At 40.2% G+C, this 17,586-nt stretch overlaps 1 protein-coding gene across 1 annotated transcript in view; it reads left to right on the forward strand.

The window, feature by feature from the left end:
• Positions 1-417: 417 nt before the first annotated feature.
• The window catches only part of LOC127375919 (uncharacterized), a 629,637-nt gene continuing 612,468 nt past the window's right edge, over positions 418-17,586 (forward strand). The window contains exons 1-11 of the mRNA XM_051422341.1: positions 418-573; positions 2,101-2,292; positions 2,394-2,553; positions 2,642-2,720; positions 3,664-3,782; positions 4,171-4,249; positions 4,343-4,711; positions 7,355-7,535; positions 9,423-9,574; positions 9,719-9,823; positions 10,024-17,168. Of these exons, the coding sequence (XP_051278301.1) occupies positions 2,133-2,292; positions 2,394-2,553; positions 2,642-2,720; positions 3,664-3,782; positions 4,171-4,249; positions 4,343-4,711; positions 7,355-7,535; positions 9,423-9,574; positions 9,719-9,823; positions 10,024-10,047 (1,428 nt within the window). The 5' untranslated portion in view covers positions 418-573; positions 2,101-2,132 and the 3' untranslated portion in view covers positions 10,048-17,168. The remainder of the gene's footprint in view (positions 574-2,100; positions 2,293-2,393; positions 2,554-2,641; positions 2,721-3,663; positions 3,783-4,170; positions 4,250-4,342; positions 4,712-7,354; positions 7,536-9,422; positions 9,575-9,718; positions 9,824-10,023; positions 17,169-17,586) is intronic.

Here is a 17,586-nt window from a genome sequence, read left to right on the forward strand (position 1 = left end):
AAGTTTTTCTAAATCCAATCATACCAAGCATTTGATATTGACATTTGATATATATTAAGAAAAACATGTGTTAATTTGCTAATAAACTCAGCTAGTACTTCAAGTACTGTAAAGGATATGATAAAATTCAACTGTGGATATGATATGACATAATGGGATCAAACATATCTGTAATCCGTCCCGTTCTAAGCACTCCCCACTTCTCTCTCTAGCAATGTATCTACCATCTTAGACAAGAAGGCTTCCAGGAAATGAAAAAAGTCAAAGACTTATGTTTTTTTTTTTAAAAAAAAAAAAAAAAAAAAAAAAAAAAAAAAAAAAATATATATATATATATATATATATATATATATATATCTCATTTATGAATTCAGTGAATTTGATGCCAGCCTTCTGATGATCAAAGTGCATATGTTGGTCATGTGGGGGGATGACTGCCAGGGACCAGCAGGGGGTGCTGGAGACCATAGTAAAGCGGCACTGTTGCCCAGCGACGAAAGCGCCAACCGTGAAGTGGACCAGATTAAAGAAAGCAGACCGCCCGAGGTAAAACATTTGACTGTGCCGTTAAAGGTAAACCGTAAATGTTTTATATTAGTTTCTGGATTTAGTTTACATGATACCAAAGCGAAATTTAAGTAAAAAAAAAAAAAATTATACATGCAAACTTTTTTCTAAAACTTGTGTATTTTCTTTGAGAGTAGATAATGCTGACGTTATTGTGTCTAACTTATGTGGAACGTTTCAGGTTAGCTATAAGCTAAGCTAGCTTTACAGGCGAATACACATCGATGTTATTTAGGTTAACATTAGCTCATTAGCTCACGTTAGCAGTGTTGTATGTAGACGTTGACTGTTATTATATCAGCTGAGGTGTTATGACTTTAGGCTTTAAATAGACCTCCTGCACCAGTAGTTCATCCTGTAAATGCTGCTTAAACATTAACTAGTTATTATGTGACATGGCTACCAAACTTTCTCTTGTCCAGCATAGCAGATGGCACCTATTAGACAGACCTTTTTCACAGCTGCCATTTTGACGTGAAATAGTAGGATAAACACAGGTGTTACCAGTGGTATAGCACGCAAGTATATGAGTATAATATCCTCTTAGGTATTATTTTAGCCAGCATTGGGTATACCCACTTCTAAATCATCATTCAGTAGTGTTCTGCAAGCTGATTTCTTTTCCTAGGGTGGCAAAGGCATGACATAGTGTTATAGTATATGTATGGAGGAAGGAATAAGGAATAGTGCAAAATGATGTCGTTGTGTCACCCTATAGTCTGTAGGCCAGTATTAAACAGTATTTGTAAAATTGATCATTGGATTGACAATACACAAGATACATACAACTGAAAGTACGACATGTCACCCAGTCTCACATCGTTAAACACACAGGAACGCAGTATGCAAACCAAAGAAGAACTAGAGTTAGCAGAGGAAATAATAGGATACCAAGTCTTTAAGCCAAGTTATGATCTACACCTCTTCTGTGGCTAATGTTAATTTCTAAATGCTTACTCCCTAAAGGCAAACAGCAGGAGTTAAATGACAATGTGCAAATACTACTGACCCATCTTTGGATGAGCTAAACATGCAAAAGCTGTCTTATATATCACTGTTGATAACAGGGCGTTTTTCATTTGCTGGACGACTACTTTAAAAAAAAAAAACCAGTTAAGGTATAAATGGTTCTGGTTCTGTCCCAAACAGAGTCAGAGTGCTGCTATTGTGCATGTTGGCTCGCTGCAAAGGCTCTGTTACACTAAATGGAACAGAATCTTAATTAGTATCATTGGTAACACCTGTGTTTACCCTGCTATTTCATGTCAAAATGGCTGCTGTGAAAAAGGTCTATTACTGCTCACTGAGTAGGAAGACAAATATATTCTAAAGACAGTGAAATATAAGTTGGCTGCTGAATTAGATGCAGTTTCCCTGATAATGCGCAGGCCCAGCAATGTAAAATCTTGGCAAATGTAGAAAAGCTTACTTCCAGTCGTCCTGCATATAGCACTGTTGTTCATGTACATTTATTTAACAGTTGAATAGCTTTATAATATTTTTCCTTTTAACCTTTCATGGCTGAACGTCCAGCGCTGCTGTGGCCTCCCTTTGTCAGCTGAGGCATGGGCAGCCCTTCCTCTCCCGCTCTGGATGAAGCTCACTGTCTCTGGCCTCTGTGCACACACACCTGCTGCTGGGAGGCCGAGCAGCGCATCTGTAAAGGCAAACCTCGACAGGTGAAGGCCCTTACCCCTAGCAGGGCCTCAGTAACAGCCTCTGAAGGTGGGCGCACCTGGCTCACTTTTAGCCTAATTTTAATTGCCAGGCATCAATCAATCAATTCAGTATTACTAATTGTAATAGTAGTCTTTCGTTGTAATCAGAGAATAGGTTTCCAGCCATCACTCTGGTTGATGCATCAGAGTGGCCTGATGATGGGTCACCCTTTGAGGTCTTACCTCTTAAACGTGAATATGAGTTCTCAGAAGCCGCTGCCAGCACTCTCATCAGCCGGGTGGCTTTACCTAAAGGAGTAAGAAGACAGTACGTTGCTTTTTTAAATCTTCTATATTTGAACTTGATTATGTGTGCATACATAAATGAATGAAGCAAATTATCTCTTTCCCTTCAGAGAAAATGTCCAGATTTCCAATTCCAGCTCAGCCACGCCTCCTCATCTGGAGACACACAGAGAGAAAAAGACAGTCAAGGTTGGTTCTGTGTGTCACTGAGGGTTGCGTAATAATACAGAACAAACTGGAGAGACAGAACTCCAACACATATGTATAGTCACTGTCACATGTGTGAAAATGTATAATATTTCGATACAAACTGTGACAAATTAAAGGACAAATTAAGGAATGCTCCCATAAAAGACAGTGCTCACTAAATGGTTTGATAAGTATGAATAGGATAGGAATCATATGCTATGGCCCTCACAGTCACTAGATCTCAACCCAGCTGAACTTCTGTTGGAGATTTTGGAGCGACATGTTAGACAGCACTCTCCATCACCGTCATTAAACACTAAATGAGAGAAAGTCTTTCGGAAAAATGCTAAAGAGTTCTACACAGTTTGAGAGTCTATGACAAGGAGCACTGAAGCAGCTTTGGAGGCTCATGGTGGAACAACACTTTATTAAGACACTTCATGTTGTTGTTTTCTTCCTTTCATTTGTCACTCATCTGTGGCAGTTTTCCAAACAGAGAAAATAGGATTTGTAGTTAAAGACGTGTATTAAGACATATATATGTACAATATACAAATAGTCTGCTTGGAACAAAAATGTGTGTCTGATTGCACAAAAAAAGTCTAATTTCTAAAATCCTTAAAAAGTCATCTCCTCCTTCTAGTTCATTTAAACTTCCAGAATCTCTGAATATGCAAAGATGTCTCCTCCTTCACTGTAAAGTCCATTCTCAGTGGATGTGCACTGGTGACGTCAAGTTTCTACATCACACTGTACAAGTTGATACTGGACCTCTTTCAGCAGATGAATGTAAAAACATCCTTCTAGAGTCAAACTGTGCACAGACATCATTCAAACAGCACACTGTAGAAGAAACACTGATTTCTGACTGGAGGGGGCTTTAAAATGAAAAACACACCATTACACATTTCTGGCAACATTTTTGTTTTTATTGCTTTTACAGCTAAGGACTGTCAACATCAGACGCTTGCCCAGTTGCACCAGTACATCCCACTCCCCAAAGCCCACAGTGATCTGGGTTCCTGGGTCTTGCTATGTTCCACTTCATGACTACCAGCACAGGTGATTCTCAGTCCCTCTGTGAGCCTAGACTTAGATATGACAGTATGATATGACACACAACATAACATTACATGACATGAAGTATAGTAACGACATAATATCACAAAACATAATGAAAGAAACGCATGGCATGGTGTTAAATAACAGGTGTAATGCAACTTAACATGTCATACACATGTTCACATGTCATGGTATAAACACAATGAACAACATACAGTAAGACAGCATAACATGATAAACAGAATCATAGTCTATTCTCTGGTTTTTGCACTTTATCTTCTTTTAGATTGTATCTTTATGCTATCTCTTTTTTTATTATTATTAAAGCCATTATTATTTCATCCACTCACTGGCCTGCTGTACCCATTTGTTGTGTTTTTTACTGCAGTGTTAAGTCTCCTAGACTGGCTGTCAAGGAACTGGTTTTCCTCCCCTCTGCTGAAGTGTACACATCTGTCGAAAACAAGGTGAAAAACCAGTTACCTTAAAAGCAGAAAATGTGTAACTTTCGAAGTGAATTCCGCAGTTAAGTTGAACCATATAATGTGTTGTGTGGTTAGAAAAATCTCAAACAGGACAAGCCAAGGAAGAGGGTTCTTCTGAAGCAAATTCCTTTGAAATCTCAGCTGAACCAGGAAGGGAAGGGCTCACTGAAGTCGGAGTCAGATCCTGGTTTGTCCTGGCCAGGATCAGTCAGTGACCGCCAGGTGAAGAAGGCCTCTGCCCCTCCTCAGGTCCACCGTCTTGTTCCTGTGGGACAAACTCTGGCTGCTGCCCCTGAGGCCAAAGGGGACCTGCAGCCGCCCAGTTCAGCTCAGACCCTCCCCCTCAGGAACAATCTGATGATCTTTGAGCCTGTCATGGAGAGGATGCAGATGAGGCACACCCAACAGGAGCCCCATACCTCCAAATATAAACTGGACCCGAAGGTTAGACATAGATAACACATTGTAAAATGTTATTTACTATTAAAATCATACTAATTCAGGTTCCATTCCATTTATGTCTAACAGAGTCAGAGTGCTGCTGTTGTACACATTAGCTCACTGAAAATGCTCTGCTTCACTAAATTGAATGGGGCCATAATTTGATTGTTGATTTTTTTATTAGGATCTCTTTTAGCCCAACTTGGCTCCTCTTCCAAGAGTCCTAACACATAAAAACATCACTTTAATAGATACAAACACAAACAAAACATTGGAATTCGAACCACTTTTTTCTTTACATAAAAGTCTGCTTAACCCAACATCTACAGGGCTCCAGAGTGTGACCAAAATTTTTAAGAGTGCGACTAATAATTTTTCTAGGTCGCACTGGTGCACCTGACGCTGCCCGGGTGAAAACATAACACAATTTATTTCGCAAGCGCATCATCTCTCCTGTTCTCCTGTGACCGAACTCACACACTCATGGTAGGATCATATCGTGTTCTAAACCAATAGGAGACAGAGCTCGGGCGGGTCTTTGCCTCTGATTGGCTGTGGTCCTGTTCACCGCACAAAGTTGTGTGTGTTAAAAATTGCGCGCGACCTGAGCGCCAGAATAGCTGACTAACTGAAACGGAAAAATAAAATAAACGCGACAAAATGAGGGAAAGTGAAGAGAGGCAGAAATATTGAAAGTTTTTTCATTAAGAAAACCAAGCCTACTACTATAATCCCATCCATCCCCACTACTGAGAGTCCATCCTGTCAAGACACGGAGCCCTCGGTCCCTGATGAGATACCAAGCCCCGGTCCTTCAGCGACAGCATCAGACTCGGAACCAGAGGAGGAGATAACAGAGTCTGGGATAGAGCCCGGCTCCGAGACCCAAATTAAAAAGGTCAAAATATATTCCTTCAGACAGGACTGGCTGAAACTATTTCCCTGGCTGAGGTACAACAAAGGATATAACGCAATGCACTGCGTGTACTGTCAGCAGTGCAGTCAGAATATGGCCGGAAATAGTGCATTTGTGAGCAGGTCAACAACGTTTCGTATCGAAAACATAACATGTCTAAAAACACACGATATGCCGTGACAAGTGTGTGTAGAGAAAGTGGCCCCTCTCCCAGCTGCATTTCAGCGGCAGGTAGTAGTAATCATTATTATTATCATTAATAATTATTTTACTTGAAATGTTTGAGTTTGAAATGTTCAATTTCAGCTCAGTGAAGCACTTTAAACACTTTATTTTTCTTTTTATATATAATTGTGCTTCAAGTAAAGACGAGCATTTCTCTACACCTTATTCTTGTTTAAAAATCATTCACATTATATGAAAGTTATGGAGAGCGATAAAAAGGTGACCTTACGCCGTTAAAGGCAACGCAATGAAAGATTTGGGTGCACCTACATTTTGTGCTGGTGCACTTAAAAAAAAAAAAAAGTTAGGCGCACCAGTGCAACCAATGCAAAAAGTTAGTCTGGAGCCCTGATCTATCCAAGGGGCTGGACGGGCTTTAACAGTCCTTTTCTCACTGGAACATGATGCTCCATTACTTCTGTTTAGAGTTGAGTAAAACATTCAGTGGCATGATCCAACTGATCCTCAAGATACACTAATTCCCAATGACATTTAGTTTTAAAAATGTGAATTAGTGTATCTTGAGGATCTCTTGACAACAATATGTGTCGGTTTCTCTGGAACTGTGGTGTTAATTTATATTATTGGTAATAACTGTGATTACCCTACTATTTTAATGTGAAAATTAAAAAGGTCTACTGCATGAGTACTCTACAAATGTATTCATAAGTTATACTAGTTATTCAAGACGATAAAATGTGCAATCAAACTTTCTGCCCTTCACTGTTTGTGTTGCGCCTCGTAAGGTGCTATACATGCATGTACTGTACATGTGATACTGTCAGATAGTGTGCACTAAGATTTGTCTAAGTTTTTTCCAATTTCATTCAGGGGATTATTGGGACAGTGTTTGTAAATGGATTAAGTTGAAAAATGCCTTGGAAATCTATTAGATTTTTGATATATAATATTTCTAAAGGAGGAAAAAGATATTTGTATCTTGGTGTATCTGTAGTTTTAATTTTCAGTGCTAGCCTTCGTTAGCATCACTTCAGTATCACTCTCTGGCCTCAGTGTCTCTCTGGCCAAAGTCAGTAATTGAAAGCGCTGACATCTGAACATTGTCACTCACTCAGCTGGTCACGATTACACTAGTCTACAGACAGTACATGTGCATGTTTTCTTCCATCAATAACACCCCCTGCCAGTGCATAAGAGGAACTGCAAAGTGAGAGGGGAAGATGCCAACTGCGATAGCCATCACAAACACAACACTTTTCTACTGGGTTTATTTGGTGTTTTCAACAAATCTCATGTAGAGGCTGGGTGTTGGTCATGTACTTTGTCACGTACCCTGATTACTCAGGCCTCAGTGCAGGAAGGCTGGAATGAATTCATTCTTAGTTGCTCATAAACAGTTGAATAATACAATTCATGATTTCATGCTACATTAATGCCAAGGATGTGCACAAAATTATTTTACATTTGATCATTTTTTGAATAATAATGATTCAGATTGAACTGTACAATCAAACAGAATTTTTTTCTCTATGCTGTGAACCCAGACTGGAATGGACGGGATTGATTGGCAGAGCCTAAAGCGACAGACGTTGCTGTGGAGGAGGCACACTGTCCAGTGTGGGGGGCCTTCATCTTCCAAACATAAGGCAGACTATATACCGTGCAGCCTCCACCCGGCCCCCATACCAAGCTCAGAGTGCCAGTCAAAGGGCTCTTCAACCACAGGTAACTGCACATCAAGGACTGTGGCATCAGAGAGTCTATACCCCATTCCTCAACCCTAACCCCAACATCAACAGCAAACCTCCTCTTCCATCTGTGAGATAGATAAATAGATAGAAATACTTTATTTATCCCCGAAGAGAAATTATAATGTTATAGCAGCTGATTAAGAGTCAATTATTATTAGAAAGTCTTATTGCAGTGGGGAGGAACAATCTCCTGTATCGTTCCTTAGAGCAACGTGGTTGAATGAGTCTGTTGCTGAAGCTGCTCTTTATCTTGTCCAGTGTTGTGTGGAGGGGGTGAGGGGGATTGTCCATGATTGCCAGCAGTTTTGCCAGCATCCTCTCCTCCACCATCTCCTCCAGGGTGACAAGCTTAGAGCCAACAACAGACTCGGCCTTCTTAATGAGTTTGTTCAGTTTGTTGGCGTCCTTTGCCTTGATGCCCGCACCCCAGGACACCACAGCAAAGAAGATGCTGCTCGCCACAACAGACTGATAGAACATCTGCAACATCTTGTTGCAGACATTGAAGGACCTGAGCCTCCTCAGGAAGTAAAGCCGGCTCATCCCCTTCTTGTAGATGGCCTCTGAGTTATTGGACCAGTCCAGTTTGTTGTCCAGTGTGACACCCAAGTACTTATATGCCGACACCATATCCACATCTGTCCCACAGATGCTGACAGGAGTATGATATAACATGTGCTGGGTGTGGACTGCTGTGTCCTTAGGGTTCAGACACACCTTATAACACAGAACATTTTAAATATACTTGCCATGCCAGGATGACCTGATGGTGTCTCTATAGTCACACTTCCAGATCCATCCATCATCATCTGGCATCATGTGTTTAAAAATGGCAAATGCTTTGTCAACTTTTATCAACTTCTATACCCTAGAAAGTTATATTACTCTGGGTAAGCTGGCTTTGGATTTATGCTCATCGTTCAAGGGTATCTGGCCAAACTCTAAAGCTGAGTGTCACAAAGCCATCCTCAGGCTCAGTGTAATGTGAGTAATGGGGAACATCTCCAACCTGTGAATTGTAAAGGCCCTTGGAAAGAAGATATTTTATTAAATGTGGCTATTGAATATGACTTTGACAGGTCTTAAAAGTTGCATTTTTCAGTCTTGATTTTGTTTTGGTAAAGAATTTGTATTATTGTATTATGTACAATACCAAACTGACGTGGAACAAATAGTTTAATAACAACGCAGGACTCAGTGGCCTGAAACAAACGAGCAAACAAAAGGGAGAGAGGAAAATAAGGCCTTACTGACATACATACACAAAACCTCATTCATTTTGTCTAGGGTACATATGCATACAAAAAACACAAAGCAAAGAAAAAGAAACCCAAGAAGAAATACATTTTTTCCCAGTGTTGAAAAATGTTATTATTTTCTTTATTTAGTTCAGATTTGAAAGTTTTCAGCAGGCCCATAGCTACCATTGAGGACACTGAGGACATGCCCTTTTCTGTTTTACATTTTTTAAATATTTCTTAAAACGTTAGCTGAATAGCTCTGTGTCTAGCAATCACCAAATTTAAAATAAATGATGTCTGTCCTTGCCCGGCTACCCCAAACCAAGAAAAAAATGAATTATACACTGGGTGGTAAGCTACATTAGCACTGACATTATTAAGTAATTATTGCTAGAATCATGACCTCCGTATTTCTAAAATCCTGGCTACAGTCCTGGTTTTCAGGCTTAATAGCCAGTTGTTCACTAGTGGTCATGTATGAACAGTGCAACACTGATCAGATTTCAACAGGTTATTAGCAAGCAACTACACCAGTTCTTTTCCATTTAATGTTAAAAAGTTTGTAGATACAGTTTGCACTTGTATGTAATACATTTTATCCTTCATATCTGTGTTCACAGGTCCTCCTAAATGCACAAATTTGCACTTTATAAATGGGATATGGCAGAACTGTTGTCGGTTCTTGGCATCTACACCCATGGACGGCCCTCCTAGGAGTGATAACTTCAAATTTTGGTTTTCAACCTGCTTTCGACAAAACCCTGGACAACATGTAAGTGTCTATACCCCAGTGCAAAGTCACACATTGTAATCAATATTTGTGGCTTCTTTCGCTGTTGAGCCACTCTGTCCAAATCAGTCCCACAGGCAAACAAACAGCCAAAAGTAACAAGACACAATTACATGTATTTCCCAGACCATAAATGCAAAGCCCAAAAGTGGTGCAAACCTGCATGGTGATGGGACCTTGCCTCCCCCAAACTCCCAGCAAAGCTCCAAGGTATCAATTGAAAATAACCAGGTGAGTGCAAATCTCCGTCTATACATCTATGAGCTTATTAAAACCTAAACCTGATCAGTCCAGAAATGAATGGCTTTTGCAGTGCATATACCTAAATCAAATCACTGTTCACTTACTGTACAGAGAGCACTCTCTGACATGATCATTTATTTTAAAATACTACACTTTCCTGGGATTTATTCTTTCCCCCTTATTTGTAGAAACAGCTGAGATGTTTGGCATGATGCAGAGCCTGAACTTCAGCAGACAACTTTTAAACCACTGCCCCCACCATCCATTCTCACCTCTGCTATTGAACAAGGTTGACGATGAAGAGGAGACTGTGAGCAAGTCCATAAAAGTGCCTTATTAAATATTAAAGTGACTTAAAGTGAGTTGTCATTAAAAAAATGTGTAATTTGTTTAAATGAAGCAAGCTCTGTTGTATAACGTTGTTTGTGTTTGTGTAGTGCAGTAGGTGTCACTGTAGAGTCAGTGTGAGTATAAACCTTTTGGAATATTATTCTAAATAATTACTAATTGTTATAATATAATTTTAATCCAGAGGGCACTTATTTTCAGTTATTTCAGATGTATATAACATTGGAGGATTGGCACAGTGTTAGTTAGAATAGGTCAGTGAGCTCTGTGGGGAAATAGGGTCATTCTAGGGTCAGAGCAGAGGCTGTGGAAACTGGGAAGAGAATAAAATAGTTTCAAAATAAAACAATAAACATAAAAATAAAGCTGCAAGTCAGTATGGACAAAACACCAATATCTCTGGCAGAATGTGAGCTGAACACACTACGTATTGTCCCTTTGTAGCAGTCCCTCATTCTTTTGTGTTTGCTGCTATTTCGTTTTCTTTTTCCCCCATTCATTTGTAGTCAGTGTCCACGTTCCTCTGGGTTGATTGGAGGATCATTCAGATCACCTGTTGCACAGAGTGTGGGGACTGACTCCTCAACAATGACTGAGAGCAGCTTGGTGATTCCCCTCAGCCAGTCAGGTTGTGACGGTGCCCATTCTTTACAGCATAACCTTATATTTATCAGCATGTGTTTTAACTACAGAGAGAAAGACTAGGCTGATATTTCTCAACGTAAGCAGGTTTCATAAGCATAAATGCTTAAATGCATTTCAGAAGGTCAATTCAAGACAATTTACCTCTTAATGGGAAAAAATAAGGCTCTAAAACTGGAGGAGACTGAATGAACAGGGTTGTGAACGGAGTTACGAGGTTTTCATACTGAGACTGGCAGTCTGGCAGCACAACAAATGAGCGTGTGTTGTTGATGATGTGTCTGTTGCTGTGGTGGGTAGGATGATGTCACTGTCAAACCACCGGCCTCTTTGGTTGTTTGAGCTTTGCTTGGCTCGTCAGTCCTTTGCCAGATAATGATCCAGTTATGTGATAACTTGTTGATTGAATTCATATATGCCGTAGTTCCCCAATCATTGAAGGTTCGGTAGTCATTCTGCCTTGAAGAGCTGCTAAACTGAAAATGTTGGTGTTATGTTGAGCTTTACTGTCTTGTGATGATTACATACATCGTTTTTTTAGAGGCTCTCCTCAGTTGACAGCTTCCCGGGAAGCACTGAAACTTTTTGAGTTGAGGTGTGTTGCATTGAGCTAACTTTAACATTGCAGCAAGCATTGTTAGGAGCTTGACTTGGTGAGCTCACATAGTGCAGAACAGACAGGACAACATTCAATATGTATACACCATATATAATATAATAATATTTACCAAATACAATAAATGTAAAAGACGCCGGTGGCCATTATTTGAACTGTAGTCATCATTCTGTTGTAATTCCACAGTGGGTGAGAGTGAGCGTCATCCTGAGCATCGGCCAAAAGTGACATAGACCAGACTGGACGCTGGAAAATAAATTACAGTCATATTTAGAATAATGTTACTATGCAATGTTCCTATATTTTATTTGGACCATTGACTCAATAGTACTAACTAGCTTACCGTTTACAAATCAGCCCATCAGCCGACACCACGAAGCAACCAATGCCAGACCCACACCGTGCAGCCAAGACAGCTGGACAACGCCAGCTTAGCTTTGCTACAGTTAGCTAGTCAGATGCCCCTGCCTTGCATCACTCTTGGCTAGTAGAAAGCAATTGTTAGCTTTGTACCATTACATGATCTATTGTTGGCAAATATTCAACACTGATTGTCACAATACATAGCATCATGGATCACGTTAGCTGGTGAAGTCATTTTGCATGCTAACATTAGCCAACTAACATATCCACTCAAACAGTATTTTGTTAGCAAGAAAGTTAAGGTTAAGGTAGGCAAACCAGCCACATCAGAACTAGGAGTCTGAATGAAGCTAGCTGAGAGTATTTTGCTATGTTAGCTTGCTAGCAATTTGTCAGTGTTAGCATTAGCCTAGTTAACATTAGCCACAACAAACACAATATCACAATACGTTTCACCGCCTTTGGAGTATATTAGCTTCGACTTTGGACTCTGACTTGGTGTTGTGGTGGGTGTTGGTCATTTTGTAGATGTTAGCAGACTCCATTTATAAGCTAACGTTGGCTAGAGTTGGACTGTAGGGAAGCGGAGAGTGAAGGCACTTGGGAGTCTGTGTATGTTTGGTCACACCCTTGGTCACAACCCGCAGCCTACATTGAACTGCATTTACCATAGCATAGTTCCCATTTGCAGAAATTGCTGGGGAGAAAAAAGGTCATTGAATGTAATTTGGGCATTTGGTCAATTGGCCTGTTTGGTAATAAGGTTGCTTTAATGACTCATTATCTAAACAATTAATGTGATATCAAGTTGTGAAGGAGCCACACAGGTTCAAATGCCTGGGACTTGTCATAAGAACTGATGAAGTCTGGTGAGAGGAAACACCTTCAAGACCAAAAACAGTCCAGTTGCCTGTGATTCAGTACTTGTAAATGCTATGACTTTAGTAATTTACTTGATGAGATTTTAACTTGCCTTTCTTTATAAATGTGTTTCTTCTGGAATAATGTGAATGGACTCTGTAAGTGGCCTTTTGATGCTGTAGATTTGAACATCATCATTGCATATTGTCTGTCCAGGTCGCTCCATGATGATTCAAGAGTCTCTAAGACATTTAACAACCCAAACCCTGAAGACATTTCAAAGAGCCCTTTGAATAAATGACCTCAATCCAGTTGAATATCAGCGCAAACACTCTGGCCTAATTTTAGACGCCAATAACACTGAATATTTGTCATTAGGTATTAGTGCATGCTGCTAGCTGCTAAGCAAACAAATGATCTCGCTAGTTTGCTAAAGGAAACAAATTTTGCCCGAACTACACCAAGGCTGAGCGTCGCCAGGCCTGTTTCTAACTCACACACACAATACATTCTGTACTGCCATTTCTTGATTAAATGTGACTTAATGTCCATTTACTGTATATTGGTTTTCCAGCAGCCTCAGGCACAGTGAGCTTTATGTGTTTGTGTCCCAGTTCCCGTAGGGGAGCCCTGGAACGTTTTCTGTTTACGGCTTTACTGTGATAACATTTTCCCCTCTGAATCACAGGCAGCGCTGTGTAGTGGTGCCACCTTTCCCCTGCCCACTAACAGGACACTCTCTGTCAGTTGGCTACACCACCAGCTCCCACACTAAAGTCCCTTTGAAATACCAGTTTGTTTATTCTACTGTACTAAATATGCTGTGTGCAGTTTAAGAAACGTCAGATTCACTGGAGGGAAAGGCAGCATCTGTGTTGATGGCTCTGGCCTCTGTCATTTTAGCTAAATCCTGCTTCCTTTCTTCAATTGTGTTTTCATGCTAACTTACTTCAGGATCTCCTGACACTGCTTAAACGTTCTCCTTTTTTGGCTTTCTTATCTACATTTTTGATCTGGGATGTTATGGAAAGTGACTCCACTTTTTGCTCACCTTTTTATTTGCAAAACTCAGTGTACCTTCTTTTTATGCCTTTAGGTGTCAGTTTTTTAAAGTAGACTCATTGTATACATTGTTTTCTGCTGTCTGTAACAAGGATTGAAATGTCCTTGCCAAAATTTAGAAATCTAAAATCTGCTCACCCTAACTAACTATCTTTCTCATCTAGAAATACTATTACTATTTCTGCCCACCCCATCACATGGTTTCCATTCCAATTGTGGTCTATTTAGTTAAAGGGATAGTTTGGGTGTTTTGAAGCGGGATTGTGTGAGGTTCTTATCCATAGTCCAGTAGACGAGGTGCCCTCAGTTTGGAGAAGCAGATACGAATCCCAGAAGGGAAGCAGCTAGCGGTGCACTGCTGTGGACGGGGATGCAAGAAAACTGAAGGAAACATATTTATCACATAGAAAAGGCCCACCTAAAAAAACATTGAGGTATGCTGTATTAGAATTTAGATATAATCTACAATTCTTAATATTCCTACAGGCACTGTATTACACCACAGATATCCCGCCGATTGTTACACCAGTTGAGCAAGCCTTGATCAGAACCTTGTGCTGGGCTATATGTTGGAAAGACAACCACATTTTTAAGATGGTTAAAAGATACTTTTTAGTTCAGTTCAGTTAGCTAATGTTAGCTAAACTTTAACTAAGTAGCTAACTAATTATTGACGTAAATTAGCTAGTTAGCTAGCGTTTAGCTAACATTAGCTTTTAGGTGGAACTAGCCAGCTAATGATGGATGTAGGTTACTAATGTTAGCTAGATAACTTAAGATGTGACTTTATGTCCCTTTCATCTTTTAACTGTCAAAATTTTGTTTCCTTTATAGATTAGCCTAGCACATAGCATATCTAAGTACAGGAAAGGAGAAAGTTGACCAAGGTTGTGACCGAGGCTTGCTCAACTGTTATTGGAACACAGAGCAAAAAGGGGCGGGACTTAGGAAGGGTCAATACCACCTTCACTACCACGGCAAAGAGAAAAAAAATAAGATAGATTGCGTTTGTCCAGCCTGGGGTTAAAAATTCTACATCTGTTTGTTTTTCATATTGATATATCTGACAGCCTTATCAAACAATCTTGGATTTAATCAGCTTTGCAAATATTTCATGAGGAAGGAAATGCATGCAACAGTGAATATAAACAGTTTTGTTTGTTTTCAAGAAAACTCCACAGGGCGCCTTTAAATCCACGTGTTGCATACCTCGGCCTCTCTGTGGAAGGGATGTGTCCATCAGTACCTGCAGCACACCTGCTCATGCCAGACACACAATGGCCAAGTTATTGCTAGTATTGCTCGCACTGTGGCCAGTTATTGCTGCTCTGCGCTCTCTGCTTTCATCACTTCTATTAGATGCTGTGGAGGAATGTGCAGGCCGCAGCTTCCCTCTGCCCTGCTGCTCGGGCAGCTGCCAGCTCAAATCACGACTCCCTTTTGTATGTGGCTGCAGGACAGCCACACCTGCAGTCACCACATGTAGGACTAGCCTACCTTTTCATTAACTTTTATTCATCCCCAGGGTATACGAGTTTGTGGAACAGCCTCATCCTGCTAATGAAAAGCCATCCAACCAAAGCCTTGATAAAGGAAGTGACCAAATTCCTCCAAATGTGTGCTTTTGTATTTGTAGTGTAGTTTTTGTCTTAGTAACTAGCCATGTTACTCACATGTTTAACTTGTAAATCATTCTGACCTCTACATCCTCTAGATATAATGTCCATTACGGAAAACAGCATTTTAAACCTAACAACATTGTGATTGACTGACCATTTCTATAATATTGCTACAATAATACACTCATACTGAGTGTTGTACATGGCTATACAGATTGTAAAGCCCCTTGAGCCAAATTTGTGATTTTTGATTTTGGGATGTATGAATAAAAGTGATTACATTATGATCAATTCCCGCCCCTTTTTGCATTGTGCTCCAATAACAGTTCAGCAAGCCTCGGCCGTAACCTTGGTCAACTTCTTTTCCTGTACTTAGATATGTTTCTGTATGTGCTAGGCTCGTCTATGTCGAAAAAACAGCCACATTTTGAAGAAGGTTAAAAAATAAAAGCAACATATACACCGATCAGCTGTAACATTCTGACCACCGGGGCACCCTGGTTGTCTAGCCTTCACAGTTTGGTGTTCTCAAAGTCGCTCAAACCCTCACACTGCCCATTTTTCCTGCATCTAACACATCAACTTTGAGGACAAAATGTTCACTTTTAACCATCTTCAAAATGTGGTTGTCTTTTTGGGAAAAACGTTTACCAAGTGCTTGTGGTTTGGTGGGTTCTGTTTCATAAATAAGCAAACTTCATTTAAAATCCCATTGACATTTTTAACTCCGCTAATAGCTATAAAATCCAGCCCTACAACGGAGCCTAAACAGCATGCCATGTAGCTTGCCTCATATATAGGATATATCGTATTGTGATTTATTCAGTATTTCTTTTTGTGAAGTACAAAAATGAACACCATTGTGTAGGAAAGCGATGAATGTTGAAAACGACCAACATGAAGGAAAGCTTTATATCTCCATCAGAAGGCTGATGTGCAGATACCCACTGTCAGTCATGGGCATCCAAATGCACCACAGCTCATGACATAATCTGCTCACACTCATCTACGAAATCTAATACTCAGCTGGTGATCAGCTCTGGCTACCCAGTACGAGTGTATACAGTGCAGACAGTATGTGTATGGAGGGGTAAATGGAGCCCATTCAGGCTAACAGTGGGATGAGTGATGACTGCAGTGTACTAGGAGCTTTTTAAGGACACTAGCATGAGGAATGTGGCGGAGACGTAACCTGTGGAGGCGGGGTCACGACTGGGCCTGGGGTGCATCTTTCACACACATATATATACACACACTCTCGCACAGCTGATTCCACACTGAACATATATGTACATTTATGTAACGTGTTGGTTGCCCACAGTTGTCCAAAATGTGTTGAGGTGTTCTTTGTTTCTTCTTGCATCTACTGTAGACAGACAACCAGGTTAGAAGTGAAATTAAGCACCCAAAAGAGACTATTGCAGTGTGGTTGTACATCCATAATGTTAATAATAACAAGAGTAAGAATCTAAATCCACTAGAGGCCTTGAAGTTTGGATGTGACAGACAACATAGTGATCATTTTGTTTTCCTACCAGTAGTGGCAATAAAAATGTCTAGTTTTTCCATATGATGGTGCTAGAGGAACAGGACGGCATGTTTTATCACTTCAATATTTCCATAATTAACAGATTGCCACTAGATTTAAAGTGGCAGCTGTGGGAGAGGGTTGTCTTGTAATTGGAGGGTTGCTAGTTCAATTCCCAGCTCACCAAGTCCAGCCAAATTAAATTAAATTATATTAAATTAAATTAAATTAAATTTTATTTGTATAGCGCCAATTCATAACAGAAGTTATCTCAGGACACTTCAAATAGAGCAGGTATAGACTTAACTCCTTATAACATTATTTACAGAGACCCAACAGTACCACCATGAGCAAGACCTTGGCGACAGCAGCAAGGAAATACTTCCTTTAAAGAGGCAGGAACCTAGGACAGATCCTTCGGCTCTAGGTGGGTGGTTGTCTGTCTTGATCAGTTGGGGTGAAAGAGAGAGAGAGAGACAGAGGTAGCGACAGAAGGACAGAGACAGACAAAGTTGCACAGCAACAACAGTAGCAACAACTACACTAATAGTAGTGACTGATGATGATGAACATGAAGAAGATGATGATGACGACGACGACAACAACGGTGGGGGACAATGAGCAGTGACAATAGTAATAATAGTAACTGTACTAATACTAATTAATAATAATAACAACAATAATATCAGTGATATTAGCAATGGCAGTCAAG

Source organism: Dicentrarchus labrax, unplaced genomic scaffold (genome assembly GCF_905237075.1).
Source record: "Dicentrarchus labrax unplaced genomic scaffold, dlabrax2021, whole genome shotgun sequence".
In the NCBI taxonomy this organism is placed as follows: domain Eukaryota; kingdom Metazoa; phylum Chordata; class Actinopteri; family Moronidae; genus Dicentrarchus; species Dicentrarchus labrax.